At 43.3% G+C, this 24,273-nt stretch overlaps 1 protein-coding gene across 3 annotated transcripts in view; it reads right to left on the reverse strand.

The window, feature by feature from the left end:
* Positions 1–24,273, reverse strand: part of MMP24 (matrix metallopeptidase 24) — a 352,153-nt gene that overhangs the window by 245,112 nt on the left and 82,768 nt on the right. For 2 of the 3 annotated variants that reach the window (XM_050918604.1, XM_050918607.1), the window contains one exon: positions 21,220–21,524. The exons of the other annotated variant lie outside the window; for it this stretch is intronic. In XM_050918604.1, coding sequence (XP_050774561.1) covers positions 21,220–21,524 — 305 coding nt within the window. The remainder of the gene's footprint in view (positions 1–21,219; positions 21,525–24,273) is intronic. 3 annotated transcript variants of the gene reach the window in all.

Here is a 24,273-nt window from a genome sequence, read left to right on the forward strand (position 1 = left end):
TGGGCCTTTGTGGAGATGAGGATCAGTCCCCATTTGTGTTCAGTGGTCATGCTGAAAGCCCCTGCATCCACACTTCTGATGCACTCAGTCATGTTAGCAGCAATGTTTTTGGGGTCACTGCAAACAGCATTCGGGGAGACAACATGTGCACAGGGAATTATGGAAGTACAGGTCAGCCCCTCAGATTTTCTCCAAGTTCCAGAAGTTGCTTCTCTGTGCAGAAAGTATATAAACTGCTACATGTTTCTACACTTATCTGCTTCTTTTGTGAAATATTTCTTGGTCTTCTGTTCCACCATGGATTTCTAACATCCCAAAGAGTGGATTTTTAGAGAACTGATATTGGATATTAGGAGCTATAGAAGGAGCTAAGAGGAAACAACAGCAGTGGTACTGTCAGTACCAGGAGAGAATCTGCTTGTGGGGCACTCAGCAGGAGGACATGATACACATGGTACAATTCTGAGAATGGATGGGTGGGTTCTTAACAGATGAAGCACTCATTGGTGCAGACCCATAAGTACAGAGGGGTAGGACTACATTTTCCCTCAGATGTGGGATGATCATCAGTGGACGAGGAAGACTACGCTTCATGAAATCTGTCAGGAGCACCAGAACACCAATACCTATTGATAAGTGCGTGGCGATTACACTTTGGAAGCTATCACTGATTTTACAGGTTGTTGGGAACCCACTCAGGCTCAGAAGATCCACCATGGGCTTCCTGATAGTAGAGTTTTGTGAGGCCATCAGTGCTGTGTTGCAGCTTGGAGTTCTGAAGGTGGGCAAAATCCCTGAAATTCACAAGGGATGTCAGCATCAGGGGTCCCTGAACTCACTCACATCCCCATATTATGCTCTCCCCTGGGCACAGGGGAGTATATCAGCTTTGAGGGCTACTACTCCCTCGTGATGCAGGCTTTGGTTGACTACTGTGGGAGACTGATGTACTTATGCACAGAATGCACTGGCAAAGTGCACAATGCGAGGGTGCTCACGAGGTCCACACTTCCAGCTTGGACAATCCAGGACCCTGTTCTCACAAAGTAATATGGAAGTCAATGGAGTTTATGGGCATATGGCCGTTCTTGGGGACCCAGCATGACCACTGGCTTTTGAGGGCCTAACTCAGATGTGAGGCTGCCTGGGAGAAGAAGGATTAGCTATACCCTCAGCAGAGGTAGAATGGTACTGCAGAGCGCCTTTGAAAGGCTGAAAGGGCATTGGAGATGACTGCTTACTCAGAGTGTCTGTTCTGTGGAGAATGTGATTGCTATAATTGAAAGATGAAGCTAGATAAACCCAGCCTAGAAATAAGGCACACATTTTAACAGGGACAGTAACTAACCATTGAAACAACTTCCCTAGGAATGTAGTGGATTCTCTGTTAGTTGGAGTGAAACTCAAAAAACCTTTCTAAAAAATCTGATCTAGCTCAACTACAAGTTACTGGACTTGATGCAGGAATCTATGGGTGAAATTCCCTAGCCTGTGTTATGCAGGACACCGGGCTAGATGATCATAATGATCCCTTCTGGCTTTTAAATTTTTGTAATAATAATATAAACAAAAGTAAAATTTTCAGACCTGAATTGAGTGCTGAAGTAGAACCACTAGTCTCTGTCTTTCAGTAGCCAGACCTCTTCAAATTCAAGCTGAGAACACTTCGGCCCACCGTGTAAGAGATGTCTTCTATGCTGCCATGCTTAACTTACATAAGGAATCGACGGGATTTTTAATTGAATTATTTGCCTTACTATCAATGTATTTACAAGGGCAAGTATCACACTGAGTTCTGGTTTGAACATAAACTTTATTAAAAACACAAACTTTAGAGCAAAACAGAACAACACAGAGAAGGCTGTACTTTTCAAAAGGCATCCACTCTTTTAAACTCACATAATCAAACAGTGCAGTACTACCAGTGCAATCCAAATGCATTAGCTTATAGAACAACTTAGTATAAACACTGCATATCCCCTCAATTATAAATGCATTCTTTTTCACCCATAAGGAACATCAGATTCTTTAAAGGTAATGGAAATTCATCTCAGTTGCATGTTGTTTTTCTTTCCCTTCCTCTGCACAGAAGTCTAGTATATAGGGTAACAGTTGCTTCTTTCTCTCCCCAAATGGTAGAGTTCTTCAAATTCTGGAGTATGTGGTAGTGCAGACATGAGGGAGCAGGCATAGCTTGCACAGGACATAGACAGGGACAGCAGACTTGCTTGAGAATCTCTCTCCAGTCACCTTAAAAAATCTCTCAAACATTTATCTCTGGAATTCCCTGCCTTCCCTTTCCATCTCTTTATCATGTTGCGGATAACTCAGCACTAGTCTGATAGTCATAGTGTTGGTCTTCCTCTTCCAGCGTAGACTGATACCTGAATGAGTGGTCAGATCTCTGGCTAGTGTTAATCTGTAGGTCCTGATGCATGTCTTCCCTTCCTTGTGTCAGAGTTCTGTGGCCTCTCCATTGCTGTCATGGGTCTTCTAGCCCAGCAGAGGTGAAAGTGGAAGGGCCTGTAGGAGCATAAAAAAATTAAGTGTGCTGTTAGTATCCACAGCTATAAATTATGGGAACCTTTGCATACAGATTCACAGTCCAACTTTCTCCCATGTGCAGCAAAAAAAGCAGCATACATCCTGGTAACTCTCTCTCTCATAAATGACTAAATAGTACTTGAAAGCTGAACTTTTTGAAAGTGACACTTCACATTCAGATATTATTCATCTTCAAAAAGGGCCAAGGGAACAATGTTGTCACCTGTGCAGACAGGATCTAAGATACTGATAATTCCTATTAGGGCTGTCAATTAATTGCAGTTAACTAAAGCGATTAACTCAAAAAAATTAATCACGATTAATCGCAGTTTTAATTGGTGTTAAACAATAGAATACCAATTGAAATTTATTAAATATTTTTGGATGTTTTTCTACATTTTCAAATATATTGATTTCAATTACAACACGGAATACATTTTTATTACTATTTTTATTACAAATATTTGTACTGTAAAAATGATAAACAAAAGAAATAGTAGTTTTCAATTCACCTCATAAAATTGTAGTGCAATCTCTTTAGCGTGAAAGTGCAACTTACAAATGTAGATTTTTTTTTTGTTACCTAACTGCACTCAAAAACAAACAATGTAAAACTTTAGAGCCCACAAGTCCACTCAGTCCTACTTTCTTGTTCAGCCAATCGCTAAGACAAACAAGTTTGTTTACATTTATGGGAGATGATGCCGGCTTCTTATTTACAATGTCATCTGAAAGCGAGAACAGGCAATTTTGTAGCCAGCAGTGAAAGGTATTTACGTGCCAGATATGCTAAACATTAGTATGCCCCTTCATGCTTCGGCCAACATTCCAGATGACATGCTTCCATACAGATGACGCTTGTTAAAAAAATAATGCGCTAATGAAACTTTGACTGAACTCTTGGGGAAGAATAGTATATCTCCTGATCTGTTTTACCCACATTCTGCCATCTATTTCATATGATAGCAGTCTTGGATGATGACCCAGCACCATGTTGTTCGTTTTAGGAACGCTTTCACTGCAGATTTGACAAAACGCAAAGAAGGTACCAATGTGAGATTTCTAAAAGACAGCTACAGCACTCAGCCCAAGATTTAAGAATCTGAAGTGCCTTCCAAATCCGAGAGCGACAAGGTTGTGGAGCATGCTTTCAGAAGTCTTAAAAGAGCAACAATCTGATGGGGAAACTACAGAACCTGAATCACCAAAAAAGAAAATCAACCTTCTGCTGATGGCATCTGACTCAGATGATGAAAATGAACATGCATCGGTCCACTCTGCTTCGGATCATTATCAAGCAGAACCTGTCATCAGCATGGACACATGTCCTCTGGAATGGTGCTTGAAGCATGAAGGGACATATGAATCTTTAGCGAATCTGTCATGTAATTATCTTGTGACGCTGGCTACAACAGTGCCATGCGAATGCCTGTTCTCACTTTCAGGTGACATTGTAAGCAAGAAGTGGGCAACATTATTGCCTGCAAATGTAAACAAACTTTTTTGACTGAGTCACTGGCTGAACAAGAAGTAGGACTAAGCGGACTTGCAGGCTCTAAAAAAGTTTTGAATTGTTTGATTTTTGAATGCCGTTTTTTTTACACAATTCTACATTTATAAGTTCAACCTTAATGATAAATAGATTGCATTATAGTACTTGTATGACATGAATTGAAAAATACTATTTCGTTTGTTTTTTCAAGTACAAATATTTGTAATAAAAATAGTAATATAAAGTGACCACTGTACACTTTGTATTCTGTGTTGTAATTGAAATTGATATATTTGAAAATGTAGAAAACGGTCAAAATATTTAAATGGTATTCTATTCTTGTTTAACAATGTGATTAATCGTGATTAATTTTTTTAATCGCTTGACAGCCCTAATTCCTGACTCTGGATAATATTGACTTCCTACAGACAATAGAATCAAAATCCCACTGACTATGCAGCAGAACTGAGGTACAGGTGACTTGATTGATATGTGGAGAAGGCATTTCTGCTATCAGGGAAGGAGGGCTGAAAATTATTAAAAACTGATTAGAATATTGGCTGCATTAAACACCCTCAGATATTGACCCAGAAGAATGAGTAAAAAATTAGCTCTAAAATTAACAGCCTACTATAGTAGAGTATTTTTGATATTTTCCACAGCCAATATCAGTGTGTTCACCTTGGCCTGAAAGAAGGGCTGCTCATGTAACTGCATGCTCTGTTATGTGCAAATGAATTGGTTTAGCTACAGGCCACTTTTAAGCTCTTTTGAAACAAAAAGTTTTCAAAGAGTTCTGTGGCACCTTATAGACTAACAGACGTATTGGAGCATGAGCTTTCATGAGTGAATACCCACTTTGTCGGATGCATGGATGAAGTGGGTATTCACCCACAAAAGCTCATGCTCCAATACAACTGTTAAGTCTATAAGGTGCCACAGGACTCTTCGCTGTTTTTACAGATCCAGACTAACACGGCTACCCCTCTGATAGAAAAGTTTTCATTTACTTCTTACCCAAGATGCACAAGATACAAGTGCACTACCGTGCATTATCAGTTAAGCTATGTGTGTCAGATTAAAATGACTTTTACTGACTGCTTTCAGGAAATTGCGTGCTTTGATTTGCTGCTTTTACAAGTTTGAAAAATGCTAGGCTGTCTGCTGCTTGTGTGACAGTACCCATACAGCTGGAGTTGTCAGCTTCTCATCTTACAGCAATAAATTCTTCTCCTGGTTAAATCTTAGTAACTTGCGCTTATGCAGTTAACTTCTGAATTCCCCTTTCCCCCAGCTTTCCAAGATGGAGGAGAAGGGGGCTTTTGGAAGAACTAGGTACTTCCCACGTGTACAGGCCTTTCAACAACAGCAATGGCACCCTCCATAACACCACAAAGGTTTTTACCCCCACACCAAGTAGATAAAAAAACCAATCCCTTACCAGGCTGTGATGGCATCTCCTCCAATGTCACCTCCTCGATCTCTTGTCATCTGGCCTGGGTTGACCTGTGTGTCTCCAGACAGGTCATGAGACTCTGGAAGGCGTTATTCAGATGCCAGGAGGTCAGACTAGATGTTCAAAATGGCCCCTTTTTGACCTTGGAATCTATGAATTGTAGGTCTCCTGGAGTTCAGAGGGCTGGGTTTGAATCTCCCTGGAATCAGAGGGCTGGGTCTGCAGATAAGCCATTTCCTCCCTTCTCAGAACCCTGCCAGGTGCCACTCTCTGTATCCATCACACAGTCTGGGTTTGTCACAATTCTCTCCAATTCCTCAGAAAAGGATTGTGCCTAGGTGCCCACCTGTACCTGTTGCTACTGTCCTTGCCCAAAGCTAACCAGAGCACTGACATCTTGGGCACAGCAGGAGGAAGCGTGCTGGCAGCACCTCGGCTGGGGTCTAGGGATAAATATCAGGAAGCATGAATAGGTTAATTAAAGAAAGATGTTCACCATGAGCAGCTGGTCACAAATAGGAGCCATGCATTTGCACTGGGAATTTTAAACTGTTAGGTGACTTCTGACCGGGTTGACCCCACAGCAGTAGAGTTTAATTACCTGGCCAGAGAGGGCAGCATGGAACAGCCAACAGAGGACTGATCTCACTTGTTTAGTATAGTCTATGCCGACAGCGACAGTTGAGTTGAAGTCTAGTGGGGGCCATAGGCTACACAGCAAGATTTGAAGCACATCCTCCAGTCCTTTTGGAGTCCTTTGTGTATCGAGGGCACAACTGAGTTACAACATGACAACAATCTCGAGTCAAGGTATGGCCTTAGTGAGAAGAATCACAGGACTGCAAGGGACCTCGAGAGGCCATCTAGTCCAGTCACCTGCACTCATGGCAGGACTAAGTATTATCCATTCTGTCCTTGGCAGGTGCTTGTCTAACCTGCTCTTTAAAATCTCCAATGAGGGAGATTCCACAACCTCTCTACACAATTTATTCCAGTGCTTAGCCACTGTGACAGTTAGGAAGTTTTTCCTAATGTCCAACCTAAATCTCCCTTGCTGCATTTAAGCTCATTGCTTCTTATCCTGTCCTCAGCAGTTAAGGAGGACATTTTTTTCTCCCTTCTGCTTCTAACAACCTCTTATGTACTTGTAAACTGTTATCATGTCCTAAGTTCCCTCTAAGCTATTTGGCCATGCAGCAGGCTACCAAGGGCCGCGCAGGTGGGGAAAGGCGCCCCTCCCCCGACCCAGCCCAGCCTTAGCTGCCAGGGAGAGGATCCCCTTTCCCAGCCCAGGCCCTCCCCCCCCCCCGAGTTTTCTGGGAGAGGATCCCCTCCCCCCGTCCAGCCCCGCCAGAACTTCCGCAGCCCAGTAGAGGCGCCTCTCCCCTGGCCTCGCTCGGCCCGGCCCAGCCCAGCCCAGCCCAGCCGGTGCTGCCATGGAGAGACACCTCTCTCCCGGTCCCCAGGGCAGACTGCACCCCAAACCCCTCATCCCTGGCCCCACCCCAGAGCCTGCACCCCCTAGCCCTGAGCCCCCTCCTGCACCCCAATCCCCTCATCTCCAGCCCCATCCGAGCCCACATCCCTAGCCAGGGCCCTCATCTCCCGCACCTCAACCCTCTGCCCCTGCCCTGAGCCCCCATCCCTACCAAACATCACCTCCATATTGGTGCACATAACAAAACATTCCGCACGTGGATGTAAAAAATTAGAGGTGAATACTGACCATGTCCCCTCTCAGACTTCTCTTTTCCAAACTAAACAAACCCAATTTTTTCAATCTTCCCTCACAGGTCATGTTTTAGACACACTTCTCTGGACTTTCTCCAATTTGTCCACATCTTTCCTGAAATGTGGCACCCAGAATTGGACACAATACTCCAGCTGAGGCCCAATCAACGCAGAGTAGAGTGGAAGAATTACTTCTTGTGTCTTACATACAACACTCCTGTTAATACATCCCGGAATGATGTTTGCTTTTTTGCAGCTGTGTTACACTGTTGACTCATATAAAGCTTGTGGTCTACTATGACCCCCAGATCCCTTTCCGCAGTACTCCTTCCTAGACAGTCATTTCCCATTTTATATGCATGCAACTGATTGCTCCTTCATAAGTGGAGTACTTTGCATTTGTCCTTATTGAATTTCATCCTATTTACTAGTGCATAATCATTCCAAGTGTGGGAATAATGATTCAATCCTGGGGAATGTCACAGTACCTCCTTAGCATAGAGTGAAACAAGTAAAGGGAATAACTCAGCCTCCGATTGAGTGTTCTGATCAGTTTCATCCCTTTCACATCTTCCTTTCCCCTTCCAATCCACCCTTCCTCTCCCCACCCTCTTCAACATCTGTTCTTCCACATTCCTCCCTCCCCCTTACACCTCTCCTTCCCCTGCTTTTTCTGCTTCTGTTCTTATAGCCGACAATGAGTTTTCTGAGCCTAAGAGCTGTTAATGATTTAAATCCACTGCATTTTGACAGGGATACATGCAGCTGTTCTTCACTAATGAAAACTGAAGACTGATATTTTTATACCTGCCTCTCTCTTCTCTCAAACAGCCTTGACAAATATACACATGCTTACAAAGGTCTGTTCCAGAACACAAGCTCATTAAGAAATTCTCCTTCATTAGAGACATTTTCAAATAAATGAAAAGCTTGAGAATCTTGGGAGCAGTAAGTCTCCCTACACAAGAATGAGACAAAAAGTTATTTCACTGTTTGAAAGTGCCATGTTTTAGATTCTGAACATACATGAAGTTAAGTTTTTAAGCATTTGGAAGGTGATACTGCATCTACTTGTCAACGAAGTTTCCCTGTTAGGATGACAGTCCAGAGGGACCAAACATAGAACTGCCATAGGCTACTTTCCCACTCAAGTCTTCTAAAGGTCAGGTTTAATGCTCTGTTAGCTGAGGATAGATTTGTATAGCGTACTTTACAGAAAGGAATGCGTAAATCTTGTTACAAAAGCTATTCAAATCAATGGGTTTCAGGTGCCTAACATGCTTAGGCATTTCTCAAAATCCCACTAGGAGCCTATCTGCATCTTTACAAACCAAAATAGCTTTGAAAATCTGGTCCATAAGAGTCTATGTCTCACTGAAAATCAGCAAGACGTAGGTGTCTAAGTTACTTAGGTGCTCTGGAAAATTTTACCTTTTGTTTAATTCACTGCAACAATATGACAATTTGCATAATGTGGAGGAAAAACATCAAATTTCCTTCTATAGAAGCTTCCTCTTACTTAAAGCAGGTGGAGAAATGAAGAGAAATTTCAGATGCATTTGCTTCTGAGAAAGTGGAGCTGCCAGTCTCGATGAAAAAATATTAGTCTTTGTTTTCCAAATGCAGCCTTATGTCAGAGATGGACATTGTCATCTTGTTAAAAACTAAAACAGGTTCAACCCCATGAATGCTCACATTGTCTGCATAGGAATCAGTGCTAGAAACTTTGGACTCTGATGGAAAGAAGGATTATAAAGGAATGCCATCTCTGAACAATGCACACAAATCCACTGCCAAATGGGATATAGCATTTGATTACAGACAACTGAATAAACAAATGCAAATGGATTAATGCACATGACTTTCACAGATACAAGCTTAGTCAAGTTGAATTGAAAGAAATATTTAAAAACTTGGATATTGCAAATTGTTTTTGGACCTAAATATGATTCAGGAAGCTTTCTGAAGAACGCAATTCATTTGGAAAAGAATGTATCAGGTATTAAACATTTCTCCATGTGAGTATAACCACTTTGTTTAATCTTTTCCTAAAGGTGAAGAAAGATATTATATTATTGTTTATGCTGATGACAGTCTGATTTTTTTACACCACCTGGAGTGAACATTTCTAAGTATTTAAATAATACAAGAGCAAAACTATCTCAAGCAAATACTGGTTTAGAAAGAGTTGAGCTACCTCAGCTTTGAAATTTGCTCAACCCTGAACTCACAGGGTAAAAGTCTTCTTGAATTTATCCCCCCACCTCCTACCAATGTGTCAACTGTATGCGGTTTCCTGGGGATCTCATTTACTTTTGGCAATTCCACAATATGCCACTAGTGCTAGACCAAATATGGCAATGTAAAGTTGGACACCTACACAGAAGAAGACAATGGATTAATGAAAAGTGGACGTTACATATGTAACTGGAGATTCTTCTAGATGTGTGGTCCCAATCTGTATTCCACATGTGGGTACACATGCACACCATGAACCTGAGTCCAAAAGTTCTTCCAAGCAGTATCCATTGACCGGCATATGTGCAGTAGCTCTCCTCCAGCTCCTGAGATTATATGAAACAGTGCCGTTGGATGCCTCTCCAGTTCCTCTTCTTACTGCATATCCAACAGGATCCGAAGCAGAGGGTGGATAGTGGAATACAGATAGAGATCACACATCTCAAAGAACCTCCAGTTACAGTAAGTAACCTCCACTTCTTCGAGTGCTGGTCTCCATGTATATTCCACACATGGGTGGTTGTCAAGCAGTGTTCATAGGAAGCAGGTTTGAGGAAACTGGTAGCAAAGAGATGATGTGTGTCAGGGATGGGGCCAAGGGGTTCAGAGTGTGGGAGGGGGCTCAGGGCCGGTGCAGAGAATTGGGTGGGCAAAAGGGAGGGCTCTGGCTGGGTGTGCACTGAAATTAGTATTTAAATCTCCCTGCAACAAAATACGGTTACTCATCATACAGTAACTTTTCAAGATGTTGAACCCCATTCTAGGTGCACATGCGCATCACACACACGAGACTAGAGTTTTTAGCTAGTGGTGCCTGACAGGTTTGCGCTTGCACTCTGTGCCTCAGCATGCTCCCATACCAGGATATAAAGGATGGGGTAGCCCCACCCCCTCCCTCAGTTCTCTCACACTTCAAACCCTGTGGTAGATGGGAAGGAGAACAGTCTGGGATCCACATTGACATCATCACTCCAAGAACCACAGTTACTGTAGGGTAAGTAATCATATTTTCTTCTTCAAGAAAGTGTCAGTGTGGATCCCACTCTAGGTGACTGATGAGCAGTATCCTCCTTGGAGGTGGGAGAAGAGTCACAGCCATATGAGTAGAACAGTAACCAAATTAACAGCCCCTCCAAAAATAGCTGATGCTCTGGCTACTATGCCAAGCGCAAAGTGCTTCACAAAGGTAATTGGGTTACTCTAAGTAGCTGCCTTACTGATCTCAGCAACTGGTACATTTGTGAAACAGGTCAAAGTTGCCACCTGAGCTCTGGTGCAGTGTGTTCTGATATTTGTAGGAAGGGTGGTTACAGGTGGAGATACATTGAGTGATCCACTTTGACAGCTGTTGAAAAGAAATCGCTACCACAATCATTGTGGCTCTATCTTGACCGATTCTGGCTATTGTCCTGGGGATCAGCAAACTGGGGAGACCCTTGGACCAATGGAGGAGAAATGTGTGCAGTTGGGATTCAGCACTCATGCTCCCTTGGAGCAGAACACCTTGGATTTGGCGTTCTATGCTGATGCAAAAACGTCTACAGCCAAGTTCTGCCACATCTGAAAGATGGGGTGTAATATGGTGTCCCATAATGACCACTCATGATTAAACATGTTGTTCCTGCTTAGGAACCATGCATCACTGTTATTGATCCTGGGAGGCGAAAGGCCACTCGGCTTACTGTATTCAGCTGGCACAATTCCCAGAATTTAGTGGCTTCCCAACATAACTGAGTGCCGCCCTGTTTGCTGCTGTACTGCATCGCCGATGTGTTGTCTATTATGATGTGCACTACTGAGTCCTTGAGAACAAGCTGAAAAGCTATAACGGATATCTTGGTGGCTTTCAGCTCTAAGATGTTATAAGGAATTTAAACTGGGTAGGGTTCCAGTCATGAAAATGATTAAAGGATTAGAAAACATGCCTAACAGTGAGAAACTCAAAGAGCCCAATCTATTTAGCTTAACAAAGAGAAGGTTAAGAGGTGACTTGATTACAGTCTATATGTACCTACATGGCAAACAATTATTTAATAATGGGCTCTTCAGTCTAGCAGAGAAAAGTCTGACAGGATCCACTGGCTGGAAGTTGAAGCTAGACAAATTCAGGCTGGACATAAGGCTTATATTTTTGATAGTGAGGGTCATTAAACATTGGAACAATTTACCAAGGATTGTGGTGGATTCACCATCACTGACCATTTTTAAACCAAGATTGGATGTTTATCTAGGAATTATTTTGTTCTGTGGTCTGTGCTATACTGGAGGTCAGACTAGATGATCACAATGGTCCCTTCTGGCCTTGGAATCTATGATTTGCAAGTCGTCTGAGGATCTCCCACCTTGTATCTTGAGGTTACCCAGATGAGCATCCCAGCCCATCTCTTACATGGCTAGGAAGGGGACTTCAAAGGCAACCCTTTCTGTACTTTTAAAGGATTTGTTGCCAGCCCTGCTTCAGCCCTACTCTTGCTCCAGCCTAGCTCCCAGCTGTATTTTGCTTTGTTTTGAACATGCTCTTGATGCCTGAATCCAGCTCCAACCTTTGGCTCTGGTTCCTGGCTCAGCTGTCACCACACTGACCACTAAATCTGACTGCCACTGCTCCAACCACTAGGCTTGGACCTCCACATCTTGGTTTCTGAGAAGCATCTGCTTCCCCTGTATTCCCATGGAACTTCTAATGTTCCTGTTTTTGGAGCAACAAGGCCACTTCAGCTTGCAAAAGGCCCTTGTGAGAAGGGTCTCTCAAGAGGGATTAGGAAAGGGGAAGAAAGGAGGGAGGAAAGAAACTGGATGGTGTACCCATGGGCAGTAGTGTCTAACAACCATTTGTCTGGGGTAATGTCCAACCATGTGCTGGATGGAGCAAGGCAGTTTCTGAAAAGCATATTAGAGTGACTGCTTCTAATGTAGCTCTCAAGTGATGTGTCAAACCTGCTGCCATGAGAAGTGTGCAGGGTGTGGCTGCAATGAAGCCATTTCTTAGGTTGACAGTCCAGATGTCTATGGTATGAGGGCATCTGTTGCTTCTACTGATGCTGCTGTGGGCAGTACTTTTTTGAGATGCTGGAGAGGTGTATATGCCTAAGGATCTCAGGATTGAGATAGAGTCTGAGGAAGTGTAATATGCTATCTGTTTTTTCACTAAAGAGCTCCAATCCTTCAAATGGCTGGTCTTTGATGGTGGCCTGAACTTTATGGGGAATACCAGAGACCTAGAACCATGATGCCCTCCTCATGGTCACAGCCATGGCCATGGTTCTGGATGCAGTACCAGCAGCGTCCAAAGGACATCTTCCCTACCAATTGTCCCTTTCGCACCATGTCCTTCATCTCCTTTCTAGCCTTACAGGGAAGCTTTGCAACTGATGGAAATACTCTGGCCCATGTGAGGAAATTATACTTAGCTAACAGGGCTTGATCCTTAGCCATCCTGAGTGGAACTGAAGCCAACCTTTATGATTTCCTCCAAAAAACATGACTGGATCTCTGTCCTTGGGAGTACTCTTGGTTGAGTGGGACTTCTTTTATATGGCTGAAACTACCTGCGATCCAGGATTACAATGAGAGTAAAAATATTCTAATCCAGATGTAGCATTTATTCATCTTTTTTGATGTGGAGGGGCAGTAACTGGTGTCTGCCATAGTGCCTTGGCAGGGTCCAGAAGCCCTTCATTTATCAGAAGGGCAATGCATTCTGGGCCTGCAGCAGACAAACTAAGAGTTTGTGTGACTTCTCCACTATGACAGAAGTCACCACTTCAACATGGATGTCTGCTATCTTCAATAAGAGGTCTTGAAATGCCTTATATGTGTTCAGTGCTGGTGACGGTTCCAGTGCCGAGGTAATGGCCTCATCTGGTGATGAGGAATAAAGGCTGGAGGGGTCATGAAATGGGATGCTGACATATCTGCACCTCAGGTTCTTGCTCCTCCTGGTAACTGGGTGTCTGGGTCTCAACAACATTGCTGCAGGAGAGGGGGCTCTCCTCTTCCATGTTGTGGGCAGGCAGTTCCTGGGAGCTCTAGTCTGTTGTTCCAAATAACTCCATAATGATACAGGTGCTGCATGTTGGCCCATGGGACAAAAGGTTCTTCCAGCCTGGCAGTGCGGGACAGGGACCATATATGAGATGGCTCCCTGTTCAATGCCAGGGAGACAGTGTGTCCTGTGGATGAAGAATGTTTCTTTTCTATAGGCAGTGCTGATGGGATCTCTCTCTCTGTGCCAAGGTCCGTCTTCACAGACATATCTATGTCAAAACCATTCTCACAGTTTGTCTCATTGACCATAGTGTCCTATCCCATGCCAGTCCAGAGGATGAGATAATTTTCAGTACCAGTGCTATGGATGCTAGCACCAATGATTCCAGTGCTGGTCCTGACACCAATGGAGCATGCTGCACTATAGGCTGCTCCTCACCAGATGATGCCTTGTGAGTCTTGGAGGACTTTTCCTTGGAAGTCTTCTTATGTCTCCAAGTGTGGGAGGACACCGATCTCTTCTTAGAAGCCCGATCTTGGTGCTCTGATTGTCTGTTTTCAACCTGCTGTGATGCTTGAGCAGCCTTTCTCAATATCAAGGCTGAAGCGACTCTGGTGCCACAGCCAATGTTGAAGCTCCAGATGGTGCCAGTGGTTTGCTCTGCAATTATTTCCTTGACACAGTCTTGGATGCAAACTGGATGTTTGGTGGTATGCTGGGATAGTGTTGGTTTCCACAGTATTGGAGAGCTCAGTCCCAGGATTTCTGGGTCAAATGTCACCCTCATCAACTGCTTTGAGAGATGGAGCTTCAGTCATGAATTCCTGGTGTCACAGCATTCCTTCCCAGTTCTAGACCTTAGCGTCCAAAATATGGGTACTAGCATGAGTTTCCCTAAGCTTAATTACCAGCTTAGATCTGATATGCTGCCACCAATCAGGAATTTTCCAGGGCCTGATACCCTCTGGTCCCCCCAAAACCTTCCCTGGGGACCCCAAGAACCCAGATCCCTTGGGTTCTTAAAACAAGGAGAAATAAGCCATTCCTCCACCTCTCCCCCTCCCAGAATTTCCCTCCCTGGGCTATCCTGAGAGATACTGATCCAACCTCTTAAATCACCATAAAGAGAAGCATCTCCCTTCCCTCTCACAAAGAGGCAAACAGATTCAAGGAAAACAGAGAGAGATTCTATCTCTCTCTCCTCCCGTCTCCCCCACCAGTCCTGGTGAGTTATCCCAATCCCCTGGGATAAAACAAGGGAAACAAGAAAAAAATCAATCAGGTTCTCTAAAAAGAAATCTTTTAATAAAAGAAAGAAAAAGTAAAGAATTATCTCTGTAACTTCAAGATGTAAATATACAGGGTCCTATAGCTTACAGATACCAGAGAGAAACTTTCCCCCCAGTACCAATACAAATCAAAATATTCCCAGCAACTACACATTTAACCAGCCAGATCCACAATTGCAAATAGAGTAAAACAATTAAAAAGCCTAAACCACCTGGTTTTTACCTTCTATTTGAAAAGAAACTTAGAGAGCCTGTAGTAATGTCTGGTGGTCTCTCTCAGACCCTCCGAGAGAAGAACAAAGAACTCACACCCAAACTTCCCTCCACCTGAATTTAAAAGTATCTTGTCTTCTGGTCAGGTGTCCAGTTTCCTGCTTGTAACCCTTTACAGGTATAAGAGACATTAACCTTTAACACTCTGTTTATGACACCTGGTCTCAGCTGAGAACGACAAGCAGCTGGAACACCTGCTAGAGAAGTGGGACTCATCAAAGCAGAATCTCATGACTGTCCTTCAGCAGGATCATAGACTATCAGAGTTGGAAGGGACCTCAGAAGGTCATCTAGTGCAACCCCCTGCTCAAAGCAGGACCACCCCCCAAAGGGCCCCCTCAAGGATTGAACTCACAATCCTCACAATTTAGCAGGCCAATGCTCAAACCACTGAGCTATCCCTCCCCCTCTGGATGAGTCTGCCAGAGGATGGACAAGGATTAAATTCCTCCTTAGATTCCGCCATGTTATACAGGGGGTACTGTATGTGGGGTGGACATCGGTACAAGGGGTCTGTTTGATGGATTTCAATTCAATTTGAGGATTTTATGATGCAAATACATAAAGGTAAATGCTGAAAAGTGTTCTGAAGATTTTCAGAGGTTTACTTGGAAATAAGCTTGCTAGAGTTCTATCAGGTGATGGGACACTGCTGGGTTCCAATTCGCTGCCACAGGTGGTTAGAAGGATCTGGGAACTGACTAAGGGGCTCAGCCTCCCCACCCTTTATGGCTGGTCCACTAAACCCTTTATAGCCTCTTACAGTGGCATGAAGAGGCACAGGGTGCAGCTGTGACACCATCAGACACTGCTTGCCAAAAAAATCTAGTCCTGCACATACAAGACACATGTGCACCTAGGCTGGGATCCATTGACACGTATTCAAAGAACAGTGTGATTTAAAACAAACAAATAAAAAAACCACCCTTTTTGGGATATGTAATATTTTTCTTGGTTTAGAGAGCCCAAGTATTCCCTCTATTGACCACATCTGAATATAGATTTTTTGTTTCCTTAAAAGTCAGATCAATTGTGATTTATTCAAATATTTATCAGCAAAAGGTCTTAACCAAAGGTACTGAAAATATAGCAATTCAGTCCCTAAAACTCCCAATAATTTCCTTTGGATCACAATTTGTCTTCAACAAAGAGCTACAGCATAATAGAGAAACTCCTCCCCTGCACTCCATCCACATTACTCCATTTTAAAGGGCTAGAGCAACAAAAAGGGGCTCTCAAAACCAAGGGAGGATTCCTTTGGCAAAGGTACTGTGCAAGATAGCTGTCTGGCTGCCTCCCAAGGACCCCCTCACAAGTCCTAGCACTGGGGCTAGTCTGGGGACTACGCAGGCATGTCAGGGTAGGGATGCACTATGGATTTTCTGGGAAACGCAGTGGCCCATAAGATAGCCTCTGCAGGCTCCTGTAACTTAGAAAAGCCCCTAGTGCTGTCTAAGATATGTCTACACTGCAGACTTCACATGGCTCTCACCTGTGTTTTAGCCCCAACAGCCTAACCATCCTCATACAAAACCATTATGCCTGTGTTTAGAACCTTTGCAAGGGGACTCCCTGACATCAGCGCCCTCCCCCCCCCCCAAGCTCTGCACAGCAAGTGGGAGTGTCCTGGGAGCAGCTGGCAAAGGGCTCCAAGGCAGAGGGCAGGAGCAACGTGACTGCAGAGCAGCAGGGGTTGGGGCACCTGAACGCACATTACCAGATGTGTGTGGCTCTGCTATTCAAGTGCACGGCACTTGATTCACTCCTGGGTGGCTGTGCGACCATGCAGCTTAGAGGGAACACAGGTTGGGGGAAAGATTTACTATACCCCTGAGGAATCTTTTAGCGGTCAGGTGTGATAGCACCAAGTATCCCTCTACTGGCTGACAGAAGGCTGCTGTAGCCACCAGACAGACTGTGAGAGAGCTGAGAGATAGTCCTGATTTTTTTAGAGTTATTATATAGTCTGAGATCTTTGGAAGGGCTGCGGATGTCAGGGAGATTTGTTGGGAGGTACACCAAATGCAAAACCTGGACCTAAGTACAGCATGTCATGGACTTTCTACTGTGTAGTAAATACATCTTGTACCTACTTCGAACAGGAGTTCTCTAGGTGTTGGAACCTTGAAGGAGCAATGCCCTGAGACGAAGAATCTCAGGTTGGGATATAGGGTACGCCTTTGTTCTGAGAAGAGAATTGGATTGGAGAGAGATTGGCAGGCACATCACAAGCTGTGACAGGGAAGGGTACTAGGTTATCTCAGCTAAGTGGCAGCAATCAGTATGATGTGTGCTCCTTCTCTTTTTATTTTCAATAGGGCCATCAACAGTAGGAGAAAGGGAGGAAAGGCATAGAGAAGGTCCCTGTCCCAGGACAACATCACCCAGAGAGTGTTGTCCTATCCATGCTCTGAAGCAGTAGCATGGACATTTCTTGTTCAGATGAGTGGTAAACAAGTCTGCAGATGGTGTCCCTCATTGCCTGAATAGGTTGTGAAGTACTGCCAGGTCTATCTTTCACTTGTGATTGTATGTGAATTTGTGACTGAGACTGTCCATTATCAAATTATGTGTGCCTGGGATGTAAGCTGCAGACAGTGACACATCATAGGAGAAACACCAGTTCCACAATCTTATCAGCTCTACACAGTGGGAGGGCAGCCTGGCTCCCCCTTGTCAATTGATGTAGTACATAGAGGCTATGTTGTCTCTTAGGATCTCAGGTGTGATCCTTTGATCAGCAGGAAGAAATGGGCGCAGGCTTTCCTGACCACCCTTAGCTTGAGGAGGTTGATGTAAAGAGATATCTCCATGGATTACCACCTGCCTTGTGTCATGAGGCTGTTTAGAGGCGTGCCCCACCAGGAGTGATGCCTCGGTGGTGAGAAGCAATGATGGGGGGAGGGTGTGAGAAGGGGATCCCTTTGCAAACATTGGCTGGGTCCTTCCACCAGTCTAAGGAGTTTTTGACCCTGATGGATAGTGACAGGGGTTTGTCCAGTCTGTTTCTGAGCTGAACCACATGTTCACACGAGAAGCCTGACATGTGGTATCACAGCTGTGCCTGCTGATAAGAAAGGAGTCAAAACTACAACTAAGTACAGGGAGACTAACTATAGAAACGCAAAAAGAGAAAATGATGGTAATGGACTGTGACTAGCTCTGTCTCTAGCCAGGAGCGGTTGAGAAGTAACTGAGGGGGGTTAGCCCGCACACACTAGCTAGCTGGGCCTCATGGACACTGCTAGTGACGTTCTCCGATCAGCAGCGTAAGAACACAAGCACACCTACAGTGGTGCACCCACAGGGACACTACTCAAAGAAGAATCGTGAGAGTCTACCTCAAGACTTGAACTGGATTAACTCAGAGAAATCAGAAATTGGACAGAGGACAGTAGTCCTATAACTGCAACACTAATAATAAGGAAATAATCAGTAATAAAAATGTAAGATCAATATGATTAAACTACTATATTTTGGTTTGAGCCCAATGTACCCTCGTTGTAGTATGTTGCCATCAAATTAAGGAAAAACAGCAGCCCATAAAACAGCTTAACACTGGAAAATGCTAAACCACTCTTGTGTTAGGGACTTACCACAGTATGCCTCTTCATTTCAGTTTTTTTAACTTGCCAAATACAATTCTTAATTATGTTGTCACTTTTCAGTGTGAGTGGGAAAGGCTGACACCAAGATAAACACATGGTAAAATAATAAGATGAACAATGTATATTTCCCTCCGGTTTTATGACTCTAAAGCCTCATGTTACACAACATGGAATGGTGACCATGAAGGAAAATATTCAGTCACTTTTGATAGCCTAGATTGACTCATGCTATTGAGAAGAAGGCTTGATCTTCATGTTAGAGGGTAAAGAATATACTGGGCACCCCAATATTCACAGTCATGATCTGAGAAAACATGGAAGCACTTCTGTGTGGATTTTTACTGGGTTTTTTGAGGGACTCATGTTCTGAATGGACATAAATACTTAGCCATAGTGGCCAGAATCTGGTATCTGTCTGACAACCCCTACACCTAGCAAGTGAAATATCCAGAAACTGCATTAAATGTTTAGCTATCCTGGTGTGCCAGAATAACTAATTAATTAAAATGGACCACAGTTCTTGTGTCCTGTGAGAAAAACCAAAGAAGTCTTGTGTTCTTCACATAGCATGTCATCTGTTCAGAAATGATTAATTCTTTCTTTACTGAATTTGAAACACAGTTTGCACTCTTATTGAAGAGTCCCCCACATTTCTTCTGGTTGGACAACAATTGCACATTACTGTCAACTTGCCAAAACTGTTGAGGGTGAGACAGGTGAAAAGCAAAAAAGTTACAGGTACACCAGACAAAAACAGTTATTAAACCAGGCTCATGGGATCTAGCTTAACAATACTACATCAACTAAATGGGTTCCTCCTGTAGTCAGTGTTAAGAAAGGATCAATATCATATACAGAGAATAGTCTCACATGCCAGAAATATTTTGTGAGCCTTTAGCAGGATCTACAATGTCAATTTCAGTGCCCTGTATTGCTGATGTCATTCAGTGAATAACAGTTTTGCAAACATCAATGCTTCACAGTAAGGATAAACAAAAATTTGAGATAGTTTGCCTCAGTTTTCTATATAGTTGTGTTAAAAAACATTCCCATCGGGGTAGAATGTCTTAGATATTCATTAGTCTATGTAGCTCTGCTTTTTACTGAGTAGCCCACTTTATCTGTCTGTTTTAGGATTTTTAAAAATCATAAAATTGGCAGCAGCTATTCTAAAATCTTTCCCTTTTTATGTAAAAAAGCACAATATAGAAAGAGAGCTTTGCTACTGACCTACTGCTGGTAGGGTTTTATTTTTTTGATGAGTCTATTTCAGTTCCAAAATGAACAGCCAACCCTGACATCAGGATGGAGACAACACTAATTACAAAGAACACGCTTTAGGAAACAAATCTAGAAGCAAAAGGTAATAATATCCCAGTTGAAGGACATCATCTACAATGAAAGGGATAACATTCAGCCACATGGGGAGAAAGCCCCTACCGTGGTGAAATTTCTCCAAACTCTGGAAACAGCACTTATGAAGAAAACATACCAAAAGAGAGGGCCTACAGTGAAGGGGAATACCAACTGAGTGACACAATAAGAAAAGAACAGACTACCCTTTAAAGGTGAACAGATCCTGCACCGAGGGGACATTACACCTTAACTCAAGCACTTTGATACCATGGTGATGACCCTTCACAGAACTCCAAATTCCTGGTATTAAACATGTTTCTTTTAAGCTACAATGCTCTAATAGTGTTTAAAATTAACTAATCTTTATTTACAAGCATGACTTTATCTTGACAATGCATTTTTTTCTAGGAATTGTTCTGAATCCATGATCTTCTCCATGCATATGGATCTGTAACTGGAGTCTTATGTCTCATTTAGCATTCAGTTAAAATAGCTTAACACTCTTTTTCAAATTTGTGAAAGACCCATGTTCCCACTGAAGAAAAGGTCTGAAAATAAAAAAAGCAAGTGTTTGGGGTTATTGGAAGGGAAGATAAAACCCAAAAGCACACAAAATCTCTTCACTGTTTAATATACAAAATATAGTTTTCCTGATTCCCAACAAGCATTTTTAAAGTAGCCAACAAACCCTCTCTTCTGGCCTGAAACTCAACATGGGAAATTTCAGGCCAAAATAATATTTGGGAAATTAGAAATTAAGTAAAAAATTATGAAACTTGCAACTGAAACCTCTTTCTGCTGTCTTACCTCTGCACTCCCTGCTGAGCAACTGCATCTTTGTCTTTGCTGAGCGAACTCAGCATCTCAATCAGCTTGGGATAGGGATGCCAACTTTGCCTCTGTTTCTTCAGCACTCATACCACCTTCCTCCCCTAAAGGACAATTTTCTCTGCAGAGATAGTGGCCCAAATCTTCAAAGACCTGCACAGCTAAGTATACACACATTTTTGCTCATTCCTAAATACATTTATTCATGTGCATATAGGTGAGAAGGAGCATAAGCCTCCAATTTGTGCACACACCCCAGGGACTTGTGCATTTAAGATGGAGTGCATTTTTTTTCCACTGGGGCCAATCTGTGGAAGAAGAGGGCTCCACTAACCTGCCATTTTCCCCACTAAAAGCCTGTCGTTGAGTTTACATTCAGCTTGTTCTTGTTTTAAAAATTTGACCTGCAATCTTACCATCATGATTAGAATTTCCCAAAGTCCATGGCTCATCTGAATCGAAGTGAGTATCTCCTCCAATTCCTGGTCCAGGAAAATAAGCATGGGCTAGGAATCCACCTTCTCCGTCAAATGGAGAACTGTCTCCATGGAAACCAGAAGCAAAAAATATCATAATATCTGCTTCCTTCCTGTCACTTTTAACTTCATGATAAGGAACCTCTTCAAAGGTTAGTGGCGTCACTCTCTGCCAAACATCAAATGCCTGACGAATGGCTCTCCTTGTATCAAGCTCTCCAACCTTGGGGGTGTGGTTGTGTACACTGTGTGAATGAGAAGAGAAGGATTGATTAAAGGCACACATCCTATTCAAGTCTTCCTATTACAACAGCTAGCAATTCTTGTACATAAGCAAAACTGGACAGGGTCTCCATTTCTGAAGGCACATAATTGTGCCTGCAACTATTTGCACCTGCAATTTAGGTCAGTTTTAGCCCTCATCCAAAGCCCACTAAAGCTAACGGGAATCCTTTCTTAACTTCAGTGGATGTTGCATCAGGCCCTGAATACCTGATTACATTCACAAATTAAGGACTTAGATGTCTAATTTGAAAGTGTGAATTATTACAGGTAAAATTACGTTTGCTATTATCCCACAAAAATGTAGGCAAGTGTATAAGAAACTGGCCCTTAAATTTTTTCCTAGCAGCATACCTATCACTAAATTACGGTGAGCCTGATCGATCTCTTTACTCATAGTAGTAATTCAATTGAAACCTACGAAACTACTTAAGTAAAAACTCACCAGTGTGACACAGCTGCCAAATTTTGTGCAATTCCATGTGTGACATTTTATGCAAAATATTTCATGAACTAACTTGTTTATTTACAAATAACATGTATATAACCCCAAACTTCATTTTTAAAATGGTCAAGATTTAGTGCTGGCAAAAGATGCCAGCTTGTGAACCCTGGAAAATGTAGTCCTCAGTTTGCGTGCATGGCAACAACAGTGCAAGCCTCCCAGATACTGTACTGCCAGTCCTGCTTTTCAGAGGCACAGGGGCAGTTAAGTCTCCATGGCTTCTCTACTGAGTCTACCAACTAGCACCAAATGCAGTGGTGAAGAACTCCCCTGGGAGAGGCTGGATTGAAAATGGTGACCTACATATGAAAGGCTCTATAGCTCAGTGTCTTGAGGCATCTACCCCTCAAATAAATGCTAATTTAAGATGGGGGTCATATATATGTATAATATACAAAAAAACACTTAAGATTCTATCAAGGCTGTCAAATACAGCTTTGATTAGTCTGAAAATGCCAGTATTGTGGACACCTGTATAATCTGTTCGGCCCCTTGGCATATGGATTAAGTTGCAGTCTTTACTGACACGATCATATACTATGTTTTCTTCTCCCATGGGACAGCAGCAAGGTCTGAACCCAAGACTTTCAGATCTATAGAACAGGCTTCAGCCACTCAAGCTATAGGAATAATATAGCTGTTATCTTTTATATGAGCAAGTCCCTAAAGGGGGCATAATATACAGTTCCCCAATGGATTATGCAATTGTTTGTGAGCCAACACTGGAATGTTGGTTTCAGGATCCCTGGGTTCTATTCCTGACTCTGGGAGCAGGCTGTGCTCTAGTGGTTAGAGCAATGGATCCAGACAGTACAGCTTACCACATGATTTTTCACTCTCATTCAGCAAGGCAGTGGGACAAATCTGATACGGTGATTTTATAGACTCGTATTCTGGTCCCAACTCAGCTTGAGCTATGCAACTTTTGAGTTTGTTTATCTATGAAATAAATGCATACTAGCTGACTCTCCTAAGGTAGGGTTATGAAGTCAGGGGTGGGTGGGAGACCATGGCTGATGGTTTATTTGAGGCCTCCAAGGCTGACCTGAGCCCTTGCAAAGGCTGCGGGAACCCCCAAGAGTACCAGGGTCCGGCCACTGGCCCTGGGGCACGATGCAATGGGCAGTGCCGCCTGTATAGTGGGTACTCCCTAGGCTGAGTCCTGTCCAGGACTAACTAACTAACTAACTACACTAAGGGAAACGACTAACAACTTTTAACTATTTACAGAGAAAAGTTCATCTCAATAAATTCAGAACAAGAAGGTTTGCCAAAGCAAGAGATGTTCCAGCACCATCACTGGTGGTAAGAAGGAACCAAGGGTGGGGGGAGCCAACGGTGCCCCTTATACCACGCACCATATGGGTGCTACTTCAGAGGGTGCCAGAGTTGGTCTCCTACGGATACCACTGAGGGAAAAACTTCCGGCACCGGTGCATGTGGCAAGCACACACACCTACAATGGAATGGACGTGAGCAAGCACTTGAAGAAGCAGCACTCTTGCTCCAGCCTCATTCTGCTTGACCTGTCAGCTGCCTTTCATACAGTTGCCTATGCTTTTCTTCTGGAAAACTTGTCCTCCCTTAGCTTCTATGACTCCGCCCTCTGCTGTTCTCCTCTTACCTCTCTAATCACTCCTTCAGTGCATCCTTTGGGGGATCCTCCTCATCCTCCCTCCAGCTTTCTGTGAAGGCTCTACATGGCTCCTTCCCTGGTCCTCTTCTCCTCTCCTGCTACACCTTATCTCTGGGTAATCTCACCAGTAAATACAAATTCAACAAGCATGTCTACGCTCAGGGATTAAAAATCTACATCTTTATTGCAGATCTCTCCTTCGGTCCAAAAATTAAAATCTCAGCCTGTCTCTCTAACGTCTCCTGGTGGATATCTAGCCATCAGCTCAAACTCAACATAACTAGCTCTTAATCTTCACTCCAAGTCCTGGACACCACAATTGGATACTGTATTCCAGGAATGGTCTCACTAATGCTGCATACAATAGCAATATGCCCTCTCTACTACCACTTGACACTCCCCCGCTTACACATCCAAAAATCCCATTAGCTCTCTTAGCTACAGCATTTCACTGGGACCTCATGTTCAGCTGGTTTCTACCATGATGCCTAAGTCCTTTTCCAAGTCACTGCCTTCCATGATATAGTCCCCCATCCTGTAAGTGTGACTTATATTCTTTGTTCCTAGATAG

This window comes from Gopherus flavomarginatus, chromosome 11 (assembly GCF_025201925.1).
Source record: "Gopherus flavomarginatus isolate rGopFla2 chromosome 11, rGopFla2.mat.asm, whole genome shotgun sequence".
In the NCBI taxonomy this organism is placed as follows: Eukaryota; Metazoa; Chordata; order Testudines; family Testudinidae; genus Gopherus; species Gopherus flavomarginatus.